This window comes from Sander vitreus, chromosome 20 (genome assembly GCF_031162955.1).
Source record: "Sander vitreus isolate 19-12246 chromosome 20, sanVit1, whole genome shotgun sequence".
NCBI classification, from domain to species: Eukaryota; Metazoa; Chordata; class Actinopteri; order Perciformes; family Percidae; genus Sander; species Sander vitreus.
This window is the reverse complement of record NC_135874.1, coordinates 22,006,701-22,026,608: the sequence shown is the minus strand read 5'-3', so window position 1 is coordinate 22,026,608 and position 19,908 is coordinate 22,006,701. Positions and strand designations below refer to the sequence as shown.

Here is a 19,908-nt window from a genome sequence, read left to right as displayed (position 1 = left end):
TCAGATCAACAAATTCAGTGTCTTAAAGAACCAGACTTCACAGTTTGTGGTTTGTGTCTGAAGTCTGAGTCTGAAGGTGTGTCAGAGGGGCCCAAAGATGCCCTATCATAATGATCAAAACTATACATGAGATTATGAACCTTTAATTTACCTGACAAAACATCTTCAAACTGGGTCAGGCAACATTTCAAACAAAATGCACGCTGCTTTAACCTTAGTCACAGTGTCTCCTAAACAATACTGCAAGGCAATGAAAAAATAATAAAAACACTGTTAAAAAAAACCTTTTACATTTTACATTTGACCCTCTTCACCTGAGAAAAGGCGGTTGTTTTAGATTGTTTAAGAAACGTGCTCCAATTATTTTCTGTTGGGATTGAATTCCTTATGTTATTAAATGAACAAACCTGAAAGATGACGATCTAAATGTGTTGTAGCTGTGTAGTTGGATGTCGAATCACAAACAAATTGCACTAATTGCTTCAACCGTTACGTGATCATTTTACCTACATTCGGCTTTCATGGATTTCAATCTGCAGATGCATGTTTATGTTTTTATGTTGATTTTCTGTTACATGTTTGTGTTGTGAAGCAACAGATTGCAGCACTATGCCTAAGACAAATTTCCCCTCGGGGACAATAAAGTGTATTCTATTTTATTTTATTCTACTTCTTACCTGTTCAGTAAGCCATATGAGGAGCTCTCTCACTGCACAAACATGAGTGGTTGCATCCTCAGCGATCTGATGAACAACGTCCAGAATTTGATTTATTCCCCCTGGAATTAGAGTCACAAACATAATGGAATTAAAAATGGACGATTTCCACCTTTGTCACAATGATATATTATTAGAAATCAACCTTAACGTTTTTTTTTTTTATCTTTAATGTATACTATACTAGTGTAAAACAAAAACTGCCAAGTAATGTTTTGGTCATGTCATAATGTTCCAGGTTGTGTGTATCGCAGGAATGAGTATGCAGCAGGCCGAGTAGCCCTCCTTCTCATATCTTACTGCTTAATATCTTTGAATCATCGTTTAATCCTTCTTGATTAAGGGATACTTGAGTCATCCATACCTTCCAGGGACTGTGGTGATCCTGGCTGAATGTGAGGACGGGACTCAGGGGACACTCTCTCTCCTCCACTTCTTTTTCCCTTCTCTTTTTTTGTCTTATCCTCAGTCACCTTCTCTTTTCCTGCGCCTCCACTCAGTCGTCCGTCTTTCTCTCCATCCAGCCCCATCCATTCATCTCCTGGAGTGTGGTTATCCAGGCTTACAGAAGGATCTTCCTCGGTGGCCGTTTCCTTATCTTTACTGTGAGTCGAACAGGATTCACCAACACAGCTGGCCTCAGCTGCATTTAACAGGGAAACACATGCACTCTGATTGGCATCACTGCAAGTCAAACCCATACTAAAATTACAATATCAAAGTAATTTAAAGCATCACTAATATCAGCCACGATATCTGAGGCCTTGTAGACATTAAAATACTTTGATGGTTTGTGTTACTGTTGTCTGATTCACCTGTGTTGAAAGTCTCTCTCACTCTCGCCAACAGCATTTCTAGCTTCTGAAGTGCGATGAGCGTTGTGGTCTTTTCTTTGTCCTCCTGTGGTGCATCCGTGAGCCTCATGCTAGGAGCGACCAGCGTCTCCGTGTGATAACGCAGAAGTCTTTCTATATCCAACAATATCGATTCGTCATTATCGGGGTCATCGGTCATGGTTTCTGAGCTTCCTAAAACGTAATCCAAAAACTGCAGCTTGTGTCGTCCAAAGAGCTCCATCATAATGGTCGTCTCATCCGCGCTCATGTAGATGAGAAGGTTCTTGTAATGTTTGGTGAGGGCTTTTGTTTGGCTGGGGCTTTCTGTGGGATGAGAACGGGTCAGCGTCGGGGAAGGAGATGACGTCTGGGTCTCTGTAAAGAGAGGCTGCAGCTGCTGTTGTGACAAGGTGATGGGAGAGTCTGTGTGCAAATCTTGCATGTAAACCTGACTTGAATCAGTGGTTGAATCCCGTTCTTGTTCGGGAGGGAGAGAGGCTTGTGCCTCGGATGTCTCAGCTGTGTTAGGATCCAAACTTGGGGCAGATTCTGGGGATGCCATAGTTTCGGTGACAGGCGTTTGGCTAAAAAAGCTAAAGGCGTTTTTGAAAAGGCCGAACGCTCCTCCACTTCCAGTCTCTGCTGCTCCTTTATTGTGACCATCAGACAGATGTGAAGAACCGGATGCGTGTTGAGGAGCAGTTTGTTCGGATATCGCAGCCTGGCTTTCAACAGGGTCACTGGACGAAACTGAAATCTCCATTCCTTCCTCTGTCCTCAATACAGTACCACCTGTACTCAGACCTCTGCCCTCATTCACCCTTACGTCATAATGCTTCACGTTGATCTCCCTCTCTTCCCTGTCAGTGTCCTCCACTGTGTCTATCATATAATCAGAGTGTATTTGCTCAGTTTCCTTCTCAGTGGAAATCCCTTCGCTGCTGGTTTCAGTGTCTTCAGACTTAGTTGTATCTCCCTGACGGAGCACATTGTCTTCAGAAAGCTCAGTGTTGTCTGCCTCACTGGGATATAATTGATCATCTTCTTTGTTCTCAGCTGTCTGGCTAAGTGAAAGTTGATTAGGAAGGCTGTTTTGGCCACTCTCCCCTGAATGTAGCAGATCATTGTTTTTCTGCTCAACCTGCTCTTCCCTCCCCTCGTCGGCCTTCGCAACATCATCTTTTTTTTCTTCCTCCTCCTGTGTTACATCCTCATCTCTCTCCGTGTCGTCAACTGGTACCATCTGACTCACTCCTGTCCTATCTGTTAATTTCTGATCATTGTCTACCACTGGGTTTTGCTTTTCTGTCTCCTTTGTCCCTTCATCTATTGAGCTCAACTTATTTGCAGAATCATTTCCATCTCTGACCCCCACAAACTTGTCTCCGCTAGCTTGAGGACAAAGCTCATTTGAACATTTAAGGCTCCATTCTTTCCCTTTGTTCCTCCTCTCGCCCTCCAAATTCCCCATCTCCTGCTTTTCCTTAACCTCCTCCTGTTTCTTGTTTTCTCCCTCTCTCTGCTCTTCGTCCATCTGTGGGTTTTCGGTCTGTCTCTGGTGAGTCTTTGTGGACATTTCGGAGAACACAGAGCTGTTCTCACTGCGTGTCGCTTCCCCATTGCTCTCTGACTCTGCGCTTTCAGTGGCTTTCTGAGTGTGAGATAAAGAGTGCATGCTGTTTTCCCTTAATACCTCCACATGAGACTGTACTTGTTTTTCTTCACCCTCTTTCTTCTCTTGTTCCTTTACTCTCTCCACCTTCTTCTCCTCTTCATTCAACTCTTCTTCCTCCCCCTGCTTTCCCTCTTCCTCCTCCTGGTTGCCCTTTTCTTTTATCTCCTCCACCTTCTCCTGTTTCTTCTTTTCTTTTAACTTGTCCGCCTCCTGTTTCCCCTCTTCCTTTATCCCCTTTACTTCTTCCTGTTTCCCCTCTTCCTTTATCACCTTCACTTCTTCCTGTTTCCCCTCTTCCTTTATCTCCTTCACGTCCTGCTGTTTTTCCTCTTTCTTTAACTCTTCTATCCCCCCCAGCTTTTCCTCTTCCTTTATCTCCTTTACTTCCTGTTTCCCCTCTTCCTTTATCTCCTTCACTTCTTGCTGTTTCCCCTCTTCCTTTGTCTCCTTTACTTCCTGTTTCCCCTCTTCCTTTATCTCCTTTACGTCCTGTTTCCCCTCTTCCTTTATCTCCTTCACTTCTTGCTGTTTCCCCTCTTCCTTTATCTCCTTCACTTCTTCCTGTTTCCCCTCTTCCTTTATCCCCTTCACTTCTTGCTGTTTCCCCTCTTCCTTTATCTCCTTCACTTCTTCCTGTTTCCCCTCTTCCTTTATCTCCTTCACTTCTTCCTGTTTCCCCTCTTCCTTTATCTCCTTCACGTCCTGCTGTTTCTCCTCTTTCTTTAACTCTTCTATCCCCCCCAGCTTTTCCTCTTCCTTTATCTCCTTTACTTCCTGTTTCCCCTCTTCCTTTATCTCCTTCACTTCTTCCTGTTTCCCCTCTTTCTTTATCTCCTTTACTTCCTGTTTCCCCTCTTCCTTTATCTCCTTCACTTCTTGCTGTTTCCCCTCTTTCTTTATCTCCTTTACTTCCTGTTTCCTCTCTTCCTTTATCTCCTTCACTTCTTGCTGTTTCCCCTCTTCCTTTATCTCATTTACTTTCTGTTTCCCCTCATCCTTTGACTCCCCCACTTCTTGCTGTTTCCCCTCTTCCTTTATCTCCTTCATGTCCTGCTGTTTCTCCTCTTCCTTTAACTCTTCTATCCCCCCCAGCTTTTCCTCTTCTTTTGACTCCTCCACTTCTTGCTGTTTCCCCTCTTCCTTTATCTCCTTCATTTCTTGTTGTTTCTCCTCTTCCTTTAATTCTTCTATCCTGCCCAGCTTTTCCTCTTCCTTTGACTCCTCCACTTCCTCAGTCTCAGTCTCTATTTCAGAGCATATAGCTGACTTGAGACCACTTTCATTCAATATGTATTTCTGAAACTCTGTTGTCTCAGTTTGAACTGGCTGGAGGTTGTTTTCACCGTCTGTCTCAGTTTCTTCTACAGTCTCCTTCAGCTTGTGTGCATCACTTTGTGTGTGTCCCTGTTGCATATCTGGAGACACAGAGTCCTGGTCTGCATTGTTTTCCAGCTGTCTTGTGCTCTCACTAGTGGAAAATGTTCTTCTGTCCTCCTCTGAGGCATTGTCATACATAGTTTCAGTACTTCTATTAGTAGAATGAGCTGAACCAAACTCCTGAGAGATGCCCTCCTCTCCTAACTCACCCTGATGTGTCTCTCTTTCTGTGTTATTGTCATTCATAGCTAGTGAATCAGAATGATCAACATCAGTTTCTATACTGTGAGCCGGTAAAGTGTTATCCTCATCGGAGGTTGGTTCATTTTTCTCCTCGGCTGTGCCTGGTGATAAGAAAGAAGGCTGACTCTTTCCACTGCTTTCTCCCGCTCCGCCGCTGACCTGACTTTCTTCTGCTGAGTCATCAGTCTGAGTCGTGGAAACTTCTCGGTGAAGTACATCTGTTTCTGCATTATTCCCTTCACCTTCATGGCCATCCCTACCAGCACCAGTAACAGACGTATCGGTGGATTCTTCTGTGTTGTCGAACTGATCTGGGATCTCGGGCCCTTCCCCAACCACGTCCTCTGTGTTGTCCTTCTCATCCTCGCCTACAGATTGTCCAATGGAGTTTAGATTTAAATCCACAAAACCCAAATCAGGCCCTAAATTGATGTCAGATTGGGTCAACAAATCTTGATCAGTGCCGCTTGCAGTTTTACTTTCTTCTTCTCCTGGCTCTCTGTTATTATCCTCACCCTCAATAGCTATTGATTTGGGCATCTGATGATCTTTACCCTCCATACTCTCTATGGTCTGAGGAGCAATATCTTTTTCATCTACCTTCGATGCTGCATCTTTAGGTAGGACACTATCCTTGCTGCTGTCTGAAGTACCTATATCGTTATTATTACTGTCAGCATTGATTCTGATCTCTGATGGGGCATTTTGATCTTTTGGAGTTTGTCCCACCTTTGACTCATTGCTAGTTTCATTGCTTACCTCCTCTGTCAGTACGGGTTGTAATTGACTAGTATTCACATTCTCTGAGCCTGTTGGTTGTTCTAAGGTTTTGTCCTCTTCTGTCTCCTTAAAATCGCTTCCTGTACTCTCATCAACTTCACTCTTGTCTTTCCCGAAGCCTAAAATGTCCCTGATCCCTATATCCAACCAAGAACCAGACACTGGCTGTTCTTCCTCCTCCTGGATTGTCTCCTTGGCCTCTATTTCAGGTGTTGTCTCATGCCCTGACTCCTGATTGGTCAGGCCAAACCCCAGCGTGCTTGACAGCCCGTTACCTAGCCAACCCAATGTCCCCATCTCTTTCTTCTCCTCTTCATGTAATTGGCTGCCTTCTAGGTCCAGAGACATCCTTCTACTCCTGAATGTCTCTGCTGGTTCTTCATCATCTTCTCGTTCTTCAGTTTGCTCTTCTTTTGCAGGATGATCTGTTTTTTTCTCTCCTCCAAAGCCAAGCCACCCAGTCATGGTTGAAGTGAAAGAATCAGCAGTTCCTCTGTCTTCCTCGCTACTTTTCACAGCATCATCAGGTTTTCCTTCTCCTCCAAACCCCAGCCATCCTGTCACTGAAGAAGCGACAGAAGCTTCGGCCTGCATCTCTTTTCTCTCATCTTTTTTCTCTCCCTCAGCCAAATTGCCAGCTTCTTCCTCTTTAGCCAGACCTAACCATCCTGTCACGGAAGAACCGAGCCAGGAAGAGGGGGCAGACCCACCTTGTTCGTTCAGAGCCGCAGGAGTCTCCCGTGCTTCCTCGTGAATCCCGACAGCAGCATCCCTAGCACTTTTGTTTTCCGCCTCTTCTGTCGATGTGCCGTCAGCGTCCTGTGCTGGAACTGGAGATTCTGTAGAGGGATCTTCAGATGTTGAAGGACTTTCAGCATTTGTGGCAACGGTGTGTGGAGTGGTTTGGGTGATTTCTGACTCCTGGTTTTGGATTTTCGGATCATCATCATCCTTATCGTCATCACTGTCCAGATGACTGGAGTCAATTGGATAACCAAACTCATCCATACAGAAGAAATCAGATTTCTGAATGAAGAGAGAGAAGGAGGGCACTTCAGGAATAAGGCATGGCTTTTGTACAGATTCAGCAACTACTACTACTAATATAGGAGTAAATATTATACCAGATACCAGTTTACTAACTGATTATTATATTGCTTTACAATCAACTGCTATACTTATTATAAATGAGTATGTTTTGTTCAAAGCTGCTAATCTGAAGAGCTACAGAAATCAAAGTCTTTTTTACCTGTGTTTCCACTACTTTCTCCACAGCAGCATAAACCTGCTCTTCTTGCACTGCATCCTTTGGGAAATAGCCAAACTGTTTGTCAATCTGAAATCAAAAGGAAGCAGAACAGCCGTCACAGTTCTGTAAAGCCATTACAGCATTGAGAAATAATGGAAGGAAGGAGCATTGTGTATTTAGGTGTACATTTGTTTCAATTATTACTCAGTACTAAAAAAAAAAAATTGATATTGATTTAGTCTTTGCTTAAGCCAAAAGCCACTCAAAGTAGCCGAGTTTGGAGCATTAATCGAATCCCCAAGGATTACAAATCACCACAAGTAATGATATAGCGTGGGCCATTATTTTAACAAAATAATGTTCATCTTAATAAATGAATAAATGTTGTCTCTGAAAAGCAGAGTAGTTCATATACAGTGAATAAATAAAGTGATTACCAAAATAAAAGACACACAGGTAGTAGTGATGTTGGCTCAGCACATTCATATGTCAATCATTCTGTCATTCTGTGTTAATGCACAACTATATCATTATATTTAAATGAACTGCAGTGCTCTCACAGACGTTTGTGTTTATTAGGTACAGTGTTACCATGACTTAGCCAATCAGTGCTGAGAACCTAAACCATCTGTATTATAATCTTGACTAATCTCTTCAACCAAGAACCTGATGTGAGGGACTGTTTGAATTGAGTAGTTTTTTTTCATTACGTTCTGGGGGGGGGGGAGATGGAGATATCAGACTCACACTGCCTGCCCAGAGGTCTTCCCTCTTTCCTGACAGTTTGTGGTAAACAAAGATGGTGTCTCCCTGCTTGAAGCTCAGGAAACGGCAGTCCTTACCACGGTGGTCCCTGATAGCCTGCACTCTGCTCATCAGGCCTACACACACACACACACACACACACACACACACACACACACACACACACACACACACACACACACACACACACACACACACACACACACACACACACGCACACACGCACACACGCACACACACACACACACATGCACACGCACACACACACACACGCACACAATATAGTAGGAATGAAAACAGGAAAAATAACTGATCATCAAAAAGAAAGCTTTGAAAACATAGGCATACTAAATTATATAAGCTACAATCTAAATGTAGGCCAATATATCATAAATTAGAATGACATATTTGTAGTTTAAAACTTACTTTCACACTCAGAATCTCCACAGATCTTGTAGTCAGACAACAACCCCAGATTTAAGTGAGGTAAAACTACAAAAACCACGCCTGTACTCCACAGGATTGTGCAAACCCGTGACACAGCCATTCTTGTTGTTTTAACAGGAGTGTATCAAGAGAAAATGTCCATAAGGTAGGCCTATTCCAAAAAGAACTCCAGCCAGCTGTGCTGGCAAGTGGACATTGCCTCTAAGCTGTTGCTGTCATGAAGACTCAATAGAAAATGAGAGAGCTGAGATAAGATATAAGGCTACCGTGAGGATAATCATTAACATCCAAGAGCTGCTTGCAAAAGGCTACATTATCATGGTCACTGGCCAAAGGTTTTTATTTCATTTATTTTATTGTAGTATCATGTATCAATATTAGAGACGAGCTTCTATAATATACCAGCTTCTACAATTTACATTTCACGGGAATAAACAAACAAACATGGCAACAGATAATTGTTTTGGCAGGTTACATCTTTGACGTTTGGCGGACTTCAGCCTTTATCAAAAAAAGATGGCAACACGTGTAGCGTTCATCACCATGACAACCAACGCCGCGCAGAAAGACGACGTCATCACCCCGCGTTGCTAATCAAGATGGCGAACTAGTTGGACAGCAACCACTCGTGAAAGAAGTGTTGTTTTGGTCGCAAGAGGAATTTATTGTCGTTGTGAGTCGGTGCTTCATTCGTACTTGGCAACATTAAATCTCATGTTTTAGAAATTAGCTCACAATTGCTTCACAATGAAGTCTGACGTGGAGGAGTTAATGCCGAGGCTGCTGCCCGTTGAGTTTGGAGCCAGTGCAGAGGTGCTGGACATGAATGGACCGCCGAGAAACCCCCGGGAATACCTCCGACAGGTCCAGTAAGTTCAAGTCAAACAACTCCTTTACTCCTTTTTTTTGCCGTTTGGACAGTGGAGAATTACTGTGATTCTATTGGTTGACTGCCACCCCGGAAATGGTGTAAATATGGTCAACCCGGTCTCACGCCAGTTCGTAAATAGTCACGTTATTTTTATTTATTGATACGTGTACAGATCACGATTTTCTCGTTTATTTCTTGTACAGGTCACGATTTTCGACCGTTACCATTTCACGAACTGCCACGGGGAAATTAAACGCCACACGCCGGCGACAACGACAGGACGGATCGCCACACGGGGACGCGGTCCCCGGGCGCAGGGACACGACCCGCGGTCTCTATGGCACGCAACAACGGGGACATGAAACGCAACAACAACGGGACGGTTGAGGTTAGGAAAAAAAAGAACTGGGAAAGGAACCGTCACACACGCCGGACACGCCGACAACAAGGTCTCCGGGGTGAAAGTCCTGTGTTGTTTGACCCATCCACCACCCCGACCAACCTCCCTACGCGGATTTTCATACTACTCCCTACCGTTGTCGTGCTGTGATCACGAAATATGCTTCCCATTTAAATACATTAAATAAAAATTCGTAATCCCTACACGAAAAAAAACGACATATTCGTGTCCTGTTCACGAATCAATATATTCAATAACGTAACGAACTGCCATGAGACCGGGCTGATATGGTTGATGGGTTCTCTTAATACATCCATAGTTGATGGTACATGGCTCTTCAACTAACGTTAGCCAGGTTCATGTATCAAAGTAAGAAAGTAGAATTTTACTTTGACAGCCAGTGTTAAACGAAATAAGCTGTGCTTAACTTTACTCACAAAAAAAAGATACCATGACAGTCAGATTTTACTTTTACTTACTTTTAGTAAGTAAGTCGTGTGCTTGAATGATGTATATTATGCTTTTTATCAGGCTGGAGGCGTCACAATGTCCCGAGGTGGTGGTTGCTCAGATTGACCCTAAGAAACTGAAGAAGAAACAAACGATTAATGCCTCTGTGAGTAAATCTACACTACGAGGCATGTCATTTCAAATAAAAATAAAAAAATAAATAAAGAAAGTGAATGCAAAAACATGCAGTGCAGTATCCACCTTCATGATCCCATTGATGTAATGTTAACTGTTTATTTGGGTACTTTTTTTATTTGGTAAAAATTGAAGTATTTTGTTTTTACAAATCGAAATCCAATCGTTATTTTAGAAGTAGTTTTGTCTCACATAAAGTATCAAATGAGCTACAAGTGACACATGGATAATGTTGAGAAAGTGATATGAGAAAGATGTCTTCCGTTCATTTCCTTCCACTGTCTGAGTGTGCTAAGTGTCTTCTGTGTTTCAGGTGGCAGGTTGCCATGCTGCTCCACTGGGTTTCTCCCCCAGCCTCAGTTGGCAGCAGCACCAAGTCAGTACCTTCTCAGGTGTCCGACAGGTAAAACGCATCAACAACTTCCAGGTCTTTCTTGTTTACTTAAGTCCATAACATTTCAAAAAATGTTAACACATGCACATTACAAATGACCAATACTTAAATCGATGTTTTAAAATGTCTTGTGGAACTGTCTAAGAATTATGAAACAAAGTAAAGCAGTAGTTCTCTGCTGGACTGGTGTAATCCATGTCACAGGATAATGAAAGAAATGTTACTTGCCTGTTTTTAAATGTGTTTAAGGTAGGGTTATTGTTTGGTTGGGCCAGATGGCTCAGTTGGTAGAGTGGGCGCCCACATATAGAGGTTTACTCCTCGACGCAGAGGGCCCGGGTTCGACTCCGACCTGCGGCCCTTTGCTGCATGTCATTCCCCCCTCTCTTTCCCCTTTCATGTCTTCAGCTGTCCTGTCAAATAAAGGCCTAAAATGCCCCCCCAAAAATAATCTTAAAAAAAGGTAGGGTTATTGAATTAAAAAAAGGCAGATTTGTATTCTGTAAAGGCATGCAAACTCAGTAGTATGTCTACTACATAATCCATTTCCACAACTGTGGGTTCTGTATTTTGCTTTCAGAGCATCGCAAAGAACAGGACTCACTGGAGCAGCCACGCTCTGGACGACAATGTACTGATGGTGAGGAGATGGTCTTAAAGTTCATTCAATGATTTAGAAGTGTAAATTCAGTTGTTTTCCGTCACCTTTGAGGTTTCAACTCAAGAGCAGCTGTTTCTGAGTTTAAGAATGCTGATCACTAGAAAGTTCATATACTGTAGATGTACTTATAAGAGAGCACACTGAGTAGGAGATTTTGCGTTTGCTGTAAATTCTTGTTTTTCTTTTGTGTGTCGTACAGCCAAAGCTAACCGATGAGGAGGGTTGGAAGAGATTTTGTTTCGGAGAGACGGTCTATCTGGGCACCTCGTCCGGCCACACAGATGCTGAACCAGAGCCAGCACTGGATTATAGCAAGGTTTTCTGAATGTGCTTGTTGGAAGAAAAGGAGACTCATTTATTGAACTATTGTTATTTAGCTGACAAGGGTTCATAATGGTCAGGTTATCGGCAAAATTCCGGAAATGTTCGAAGATTATTCTTCAAAAATCCTTGAAATTTTCAACTGTAAAGCACTAAACTGTATTTTACAATTTGTAAAATCTAAACTTGGAGTATCGCAGTACTTGTTTCTATTGCCACTTGTTGACAAATATTATATAAATGGCGTGTAATATAATCAAAGCATGTGTCTGTGCTCAGGTGGGCTTCCCTCCTTTCCTCAGCATAGTCAGCAGACTGAACCAGGTAAGGAACCTCCTCATGTACACGTCTAGCTCACACTCTGAACCAGTTCAACAGTCTGATTATTATGGGTTTGTTTTCTCTCTCTGTGTCTACAGTCCACGGTGCTGATGCTGTTGGAAATTCTAATCAGTTGGTTTGAGGAACACGATTTTGTTCCACAGTTGGTGAGTTTAGTTTATTAAGTCACTCCACATTGCCAACTCCTCGGAGGCCTGATGCTCCAATCACATTGCAGCGTTGTAGGGCAAAAACTACGCTCATTGTTGTCAATACGAGAATGACTTGTTTTGCCCTTTACTGTGGCATTGGATACAAACAGGATGTTGGCCTGTCCAGCAAAAGGGATACAGCCACACTGTATATGTATATTTCTTCCAACCAAGATAAAATAGCAATAAGCACTATTGTCTTCTGACCACCCAATGTGTGGAGAAGAAGAAATCATTCTAAAATGTGTTTACTTGGCCATTCACTTTTCTTTTTCTTACTTTCCACATTTTAAAATGTTTTTACTGAATAATTGGGAACTTGTTTGATTCCTAGTGTGTCTATATCACCTGTTTGTTAAAGGGTCGCTGGTTGTATGCTTTGTTGGCCTGCCTGGAGAAGCCTCTGATACCTGAAGCCCACGCCTCCATCAGACAGCTGGCCAGGAGATGTGCTCAGCTCCGCAGCACACTGGTAGGAGTCAGTTGGTACCACTGTCCTCAAGCCTGTGTTGCCATCCTCTCTAATACTACCAACGTGTTTGCTGTGCTCTCAGCTCCTCCTTTCTTTCCTATGTGTTTAAGTAGGAAGATACAAGTTTCTGCGTTTGCTTCATTTTGTCCGTCTGTAGTGCTAAAACCTCACTGCGGAAGTGTTAACACTTTGTAGGTGGTACTCGATAGTAGAGTATTGCATTATTTTCTAGGTGTTACTGTACTTTTAAATGTATACCTCTCACAGCAAGGTCTGTTTGCTAATTGTTTTCCTTTAATAATCCTCAGGAGAGTCAGGAGGATGAGAAACTGCCAGCCCTCAATCTGCTCATCTGTCTTGTTGCCAGGTATCACCGAGCAGTTTACATTGATCAGGTCACATAACATTTTATATATCAGGGCTGTCTGGATGTAGCCTGGTCCTACCAGACTCTAGTACATTTCATTTGTACAGAGAAGGAAAATGAAAATTGAGCAGAAGTACGTAGGAGGGCGGAGCCAGGCTAGTCTGGTCGTATTAAATCTAACGCAAAGAGATTGTTTATACAAACATTGAAATTTATTTTTATTAGTATATATGCATGCAATTGTGCTCATTTCCTTTTCTGCAGATACTTTGAGCAGAATGACCTGGCAGACCAGCCCGAGTGAACGCAAGGTTGAACTGTTGACCAATATCAAGGCATTAAGGAGGAATATGTTGTAAGCCCTCCTACTGATGCAGCCTTCAGACTGTACAATGAAGTAACAAACTTATGAACTTGAAGATGAAGACTTTTAAAATCAGTGGAGAGAACTAAACCTATCCAAGGACACAACAGCACAAACAACCATGTAGAGAGCTGTGGTGATTCTGAACATTGCATGAACGTTGAGGACAGAACCAAAGGGACTGGATCATCAACTCACAACCTGTATTTCAATTAACCAAGTCATTTCGACCATTTGATTCTTTGTGAATTTTGTTCTGAGGTTTATGGATGCATCAAATGCAATATTTTTTCTATTAAACTGATTTAAAGGATAAGTACTTGTGTAAGCATTGTTATTGGTAATAAAATACAACCCTACAAATAAAGTTGCCAACTGTGGCTTTTTAGCTAGACAAAGGGCAAGACTATAGGTCCAACACTTACAGTACACAAGTACTGCACAGATCACCAACCATGAGATGTAATATTCATAGAGGATGAAACCTTTAACCAGCTCTTCCCACTTGTTAAGGGTAATAACCCACCAAAAACGGTGAGACATTTTAGGATCCTTCAGAATGAGACACCCTCTACCACCAGTCGTGATGAATTTGGTCTTAAAATGCAGACTTTTATACAATCTGAAATGAATACGATCTGGAAATTGTGACGGGAATTTTTCTGTATTTTGGCATTCAACAGACCAAACAAATAGTGGAAGAATAATCATCCTATTAGTTGATACCGAAAACAGTTGCAGCACTAATATGACTGAAGAAATACCACATAACACACATTTCCTCTAATACCTCACTTTTAATTTGAAGCAGGTCGGTACAAAAAAATCCCAGCATTTGAGCAAATCAAACATGTACCCACGTGATAAAGATACAAGGGCAATGACATTCCTCAAATAGTGAAAATACATGAGGATTAACAGTGTTGTCACATCAACATGAAAACAGCTACTGTACGTTAATGGTTACTGCTACCATAGCCACGAATACCCCCAGCCTATGGCATTATTAGAATGAAAAAATTGAAAACAAACAAACATTCTCCTCATCATAGTGCCACAAAGAACTTTTTTAAAACCCAAATGCCAGACAGAAGATAAAATGACAGGACTAAAATGCAGCCTCGAATAGTCTCGCCCGTCTCAAGCCTGTTAGTTATGCGTCCAATTACAGAGTAGACAGATGCACCCCTAACTAAAAGTCCAGTTTACATTTTCTTTGCCAAGTAAAAAGGAAAACGGAGGAAAATTACAACCAGTCATCACGGTTTCAATTCTTTTTGACATTGACTTATAAATCCCTACACTGAAATAAAATCCTGTTAAAAGCTCAAAAAGCCTTTGTGGCATTTTAAGGGAAAATGCTAGTTTAAAAACTGTCATTTCGTGTGTCGTTAAGTAAATAGTTGATTTCCCTGTATTTGCCAGCTTTACCATACAAAGGCTGAATGAGAACCAGATTAGCGTCTCTTGTCCTTCCTGTCTCTATCTTTATGCTCCCTATCGCTCCGGGAAGACCTGCTTCTTCCTTCCTTGCTGCTCCTCTTCTTGGATCCCTTTGAGTCCCTCCCTCCTCCGCTACTCCCTCCTCTCTTGCGGTGGCTTCTATCTTCTCCTTTCTTCATGTCCCTGGCCCTATCTGACGGCCTCCTCTTGCGCTTGCTGCTTTCTCGGCTGCGACTTCGGCTGCTGGACGATGAGGACGAAGAGGAGGATGATGACGAAGAGGAGCGGCTGGATCCGGAGGAAGAGGAGGAGCTTCCGCTGGAGGAGGAGCCGGACGAGGAAGAGGAGGAGCTGTTACTATGACTGCGCCCTTTCTTTGGCTCCTTTGCCTTCTTTCTCCCTCTCCCGCCGTCCTCTTCCTCCTTAGAGGGTGCAGGGGTGGTGCTGGGGGCCCCCTCAGAATCAGGCAGATTTTGGGGTACTTGGTCCCCTGGTTTCCCTTCCACGGCCTGGTTCTCAGCAGCTGAGGTCTGGACCTCGAGGCCAGGGATGATAATGATATCCTGCCCAGGCACCGTGGGGGCTGCTTGGGGTTCTGGGGTTGGAGAGGATCCCTGGGTCTCGGGCGACTTTACTGCTGGTTCCACTGCAGTGTGGCTGAGCTGGGGCTGGGGACTGGTGTCTGGTGCTTCTTGGCTGGTTATGGTTGGTTCAGAGGACCGAGTGTCCTGGGTCTTTTCATTTTGGAGGTGTGTAGGCCCCTGTTTACTGTCTGTCTCTCCCTCCTCTGCCTTACTCCTGTCCACCTGCCCCGGCCCGCTTTCTACCTCCATCACCTCTGACCCTGGACTTGCCTCCTTCTCCTCTCCGTCTTTAAACCCCTCCTCTCTTCCCTTTCTCCCCTCACTGCCCTCTTCACCCAACTCCATCCCCTCCACCTCTTCTTCCACTTCCTTCTCTCCTTTCTCCCCCCTGACCTTCTCTATCACCTTTTTATCTCCCTCCTTTTCCCTCTCCTCTTCCTCATCATCCTCTTCCTCTTCCTCCATCTCTGCATCCCCCCTGTTACCTGTCACCTTGACTACCTGACCTGCTGGCTTACCCTCCGCCGAGTGGTCCATCCCTGTTGCTGCCGTGTTGCCATCCTGGTCGCGGTTTGGCTGTCGCCGGGGGCGGGACTCCATCTTGCTGAGGTGTTCGGCAAAAGCCTCACGCCTCTCGTCAAACACAGCTGTGCAGAAAACAAAACCAAAGATCCACAGAGGTTACAAAAAGATAAACACACACAAACCAGTTTTCTCTGGATACGGGTACAAGAAACCCTTATCAACGTATACAAACTGGGAACTATATTCTCAGAAGGCAAAGCACTGCTACTTGGGCGGAGTGATTAGCACAACACCTGAAAAGCTCCGTTGCTACTCTCTGCTCCTCACCACGGGGTTTCTCAGGTGATGCGAGCAAATCACTCCGCCCACGTAGCAGTGCTTTGCCTTCTGAGAATATAGTTCCCAGTATGTATACGGTTAGAAGATGGCTGTGTCTCATGTGACCTTGTTATTTGTACACGCTGTGACTTTACAAATCACAACATGTAAATAGGAAAAGGTTGGCGTTATTTTGTCACTTATTGGGAGCAGTAGGCTAGATGGAGCCGGTTACCTCCAGGAGGTGGGCTAAGCTAGGCTAGCGGTGGGTGAGTCAGACAGAGTTAAGACACGCACAGAGATGAGAAGGGTATGTATGGACTTATCTAACTCTGGGGGATACGGTGAATAAGCTGAAGTCCCAATAAGTCGCCGTGTTCCTTTAAAGCCTGGGCAAAATGCTTTCAAAAAAGAACCCGGCTGACCATTTAGTTTCTTGGTGGAGTCGTCGAGGAGTTTCTGTGTGGCGGAGCACATTTTTCCAGGCACGTAGAAGATATGAGGCTTGGTCTTGGTACGAATGTATTTCACCAGACGATTATTGTGGCTGGTCCACTCCTCTTGCTGTCAATGGAGGAAAGAGAAGGTTAAATACAATTACAAACTCCGTCTCATTTATGCATTCATTTTTCTCAACCACCTCCAAATGCAAACATCTTCTTCCCCTCTGCAGTCAGCCTCATCAACAAGGGCCCGGACCCCCACTGACATTGACTCCCAAATATTTTCTTACCAGCTGAGCTAATTCCACTTTTTGTTCCAGTAGTCTCAGCTCAGTCTGTTTGGCTCTCCTCTCTTCAAACAGCTCCCTCTTATCACTCTCCGCCTTCTTTTTCTCAGCCTCAGCCTGAACCTCAAGCTTCTGCTCAATCTCTGTACGTCGTTTTTGCTGTGGGGGCAAAAGCAAGAGATGGACAGAGACAGGATTAAGGAGAGGAAGAGTTAAAGAGAAAGATGAACACAGTTGTAGTGCAAAAGCAGCCAATGTACTGTACAAATACTGTATGTCAGCAGTTGGGTTTCTGTAAATGCCACTGTGAACTGAATGGAAATCAAATGTCCTCAATATACAAATATTAAATTAAAAAGTGCTTTACCAAACACAGAAACAATACAATGAAACATGACGGCCCTGCTTACATCCATTACTTTTCATTCTAAAATCAGAGCACACAGATTGACCACATTTTTTTTCTCAGTCTGGTTTCAGTGACAGATTAGCTAAAAACTACCATCTAATTCAGTAATTAAGTGATACAAATATGCATTTTGTTGTATTTGCCTCATTGGATGACTAACAATTCTTAATGTACCTCTCTTTTCTTCTCAGGAAGACCGTTTATTCTCTGACCTGCTCAATGGCAGTCAGCTCACTAGTGAAGCGCAGCGTAAATGCTTTCAGGAAGACTTCTATGCTTCACATTTCTATCTCCCAACCTACTCAGCTGCATTGTCATCAGCTGAATGTTAACTCCGTTAAACCAACCAGACTTCACACAATCTCCATGAGCTATGGCGTTGTTGCATTCAAACTTTCAATCTGTTCTACTCTCTGCTGCTGCCAGTTGTCATTTCAGGCAAAATCCATGCAACCCTCCGCCATCCTGTTCACCTCCAGTTCTCATCATTCCCAGCACCTATATATCCACTGCCTCTATACCCCTTTTAAATGAACATTGTGATGGAGTCTAATCGCCAAAGAATCTAAACATATCAACCTATTATGCACCATGTTCATTAAACTCATTTCACTCTTAAATTAAGTCTTTCCTGATTGAAACAACTGGATAGATTTTTCCTCACCTTCTCTGTGGAGACGTTGGACTCTTGCTTGAATTTCTGCAGGGTCCCCATCAGCAGGCCGAACATACGCCGATTCCTGAACAAGAACACAAACCCACCCTTACAGACAACAGCAAATTTTCAGTTGTACAATGATTGATATTGTCCATTAGGTTTAGATTTTTTTGGTTGCCATTCCCCATTTTCTCTGTTTGCTGGTGTAATTTCACAAACGTGACCATAAAGAACATGACAGTCCTCAGCTTTGAATGTCAGGGCAGCGGGCCCGTAGCTCATGTTGGCCTACCTCTGTTTTCCCCTCTCATCCATGGTTTGATCTTGAATGAGGTCTCTGCGTGTTCTCTCCTTGGAGGTAGCTACTACAGACGACTGCAACGCCGGCTGAGGGAAGACGAAAACAAACCAATTTGTTAGGTCCGTTTGTCTTTCAAAACACTGAATGTCTCAGCTTCTCCTAATATTTGACATTTAAATGCGACATTTAATAATCATAATCTGCATCAGAATACTGTCTGAGCTGCCTTTCAGTCTGCCTGAGCTTTTTAATGCGTTTTGGTTTACCCAACACACATCAGATGCTACACTTTCCCACACATGCTGCACATATGAACGGCACTACCAACACACACTTTCGTCTTACCTTTTTGACATCGTCATCATCCTCGGCGTCGCTGTCGTGACGCGCGTCTCTCCTGGCCCTCTGGTCCCCCGCAAGCCTGCAGACACACACAAAAAGATCAGACGCCCATGATAGACAGACACTTAATCAATGCAAATATAGCAACTGCTGTACTCATAGCTGTCAGCTACACTAATTGAAGCCTCACATCTGTCAGATTACAAAGAATCAAAGTAATTCAATGACTTATGCCCAGGGCGTGATCTGAAGACAAGAAAGGGGTACAAAAATGACTGCAACAATACACAACCACAGAACAGCGAGTAAATGTCGTCATATTTTCCAATTGCTGTTCGGTCTGAGGCAGTCTATGAGCTATGTTCAAATGAAACAGTTTGGATCCCCTTCAGCTATACCAGTAAGTGGTACATTTCTCAATATCAGCATTAAACGGTTATTACTGGTTACATTCGGTTCATAATTGAGTAGCAATCTATTTGTTTTATTAATCTACTCACTCATTCTAAAAGCTCAACAGTCATGATTCTACATTTAGGATGACTAAAGCATCATAGCAGAGTGTTTTAACAGTTTTGTTTAATTACTCGAGTTTAGAGTAATTGCATCAGCTCTAATAGGTTTGTTTCAGTCTACATGAAATGTTTTACCATCATGAAATTGTGTGCAGAGTTGCTGTTAGCATGACCGGTAGATGCGAATGCATATAAAAAAAAAAATCTCACCTCAGCAGGGCTCCTTCGATGTCCCTCTGCTTGGCAGGGGGGCCGCCGCTTCCCATGTCTGAGAGACTACGCCTGGGAAAGGACACGGAGACAGTGGTTTGGGATAATATGTATGCAATTGTGTAATTATCTGAATGAGCATATGTGCCGCTGAATTTAGCCGTCAAGACCACAGCTTTACCTGAGCAGGTTGATTCCTCTGCCTCTACCTCCACCTGGGCCTGCCATGGGGCCGCCGAGCCGACGGATCTGACCCGGTCTGTAAACACAGCAAGAAACAAGGTCAACACAAAAGAACAATATCATTAGTTATGTGACTCAGAACTAATGATATTGTTCTTTGAGAACAGCCCAAAACAGTTCTGAAAGAAAAGAGTATAATTTTCTTGTTAACGGTATGGTTACTTTGCTAGAAGCAGAGCCATTTTAGCACTAACGTTACTAAACAGAAAAATCTGTGGCGATACCCGGACGACGCATGCAGGGCATGGCAATAGTTGGCCTACTGGCTTCGATATTCCACTCCTAAGCTAAGAGCAGTTAGGGTATTATTTTGTACTTTTGTGCGGCTAATTAATCAGTTTGGACATAGGTAAGGCGACCTAGAGTAAGTTCGGCTAGCACAAAACAATCTAAGGAGGTGGTAATGTTTGCTAACTAACGTTAGCTACCCGACTCATATCGGTAGTCATTTGAATGCTAGCAAGTTGGTTGCGTATCACTAGAAATACGCCACATGCAAAATAACCACTCGGGC

At 43.4% G+C, this 19,908-nt stretch overlaps 3 protein-coding genes across 3 annotated transcripts in view; 1 reads left to right on the top strand and 2 right to left on the bottom strand.

Moving 5' to 3' along the window:
* Positions 1-37: 37 nt before the first annotated feature.
* On the bottom strand, positions 38-7,752 carry LOC144535617 (uncharacterized). The gene is made up of 6 exons (XM_078278153.1): positions 7,624-7,752; positions 6,877-6,963; positions 1,532-6,653; positions 1,081-1,359; positions 678-778; positions 38-70 (listed from the first exon to the last, which is right to left on the bottom strand). The coding sequence occupies exons 1-6, from the start codon at positions 7,750-7,752 to the stop codon at positions 38-40; spliced, it is 5,751 nt and encodes a 1,916-aa protein (XP_078134279.1).
* A 916-nt stretch (positions 7,753-8,668) lies between these two features.
* Positions 8,669-13,432, top strand: gemin2 (gem (nuclear organelle) associated protein 2). The gene is made up of 10 exons (XM_078277990.1): positions 8,669-8,957; positions 9,891-9,975; positions 10,318-10,407; positions 10,979-11,038; positions 11,259-11,375; positions 11,660-11,704; positions 11,800-11,868; positions 12,275-12,385; positions 12,694-12,752; positions 13,017-13,432. Exons 1-10 carry the CDS (start codon positions 8,836-8,838, stop codon positions 13,054-13,056), a joined length of 798 nt encoding a protein of 265 aa, XP_078134116.1. The 5' UTR covers positions 8,669-8,835; the 3' UTR covers positions 13,057-13,432.
* Positions 13,433-13,893: 461 nt separating this feature from the next.
* pnn (pinin, desmosome associated protein) overlaps positions 13,894-19,908 on the bottom strand; it is a 6,185-nt gene continuing 170 nt past the window's right edge. Inside the window, exons 2-9 of the mRNA XM_078277533.1 lie at positions 19,333-19,410; positions 19,152-19,223; positions 18,430-18,505; positions 18,076-18,170; positions 17,790-17,865; positions 16,720-16,875; positions 16,412-16,550; positions 13,894-15,790 (exon numbers count right to left, since the gene is read on the bottom strand). Coding sequence (XP_078133659.1) covers positions 14,574-15,790; positions 16,412-16,550; positions 16,720-16,875; positions 17,790-17,865; positions 18,076-18,170; positions 18,430-18,505; positions 19,152-19,223; positions 19,333-19,410 — 1,909 coding nt within the window. The 3' untranslated portion in view covers positions 13,894-14,573. The remainder of the gene's footprint in view (positions 15,791-16,411; positions 16,551-16,719; positions 16,876-17,789; positions 17,866-18,075; positions 18,171-18,429; positions 18,506-19,151; positions 19,224-19,332; positions 19,411-19,908) is intronic.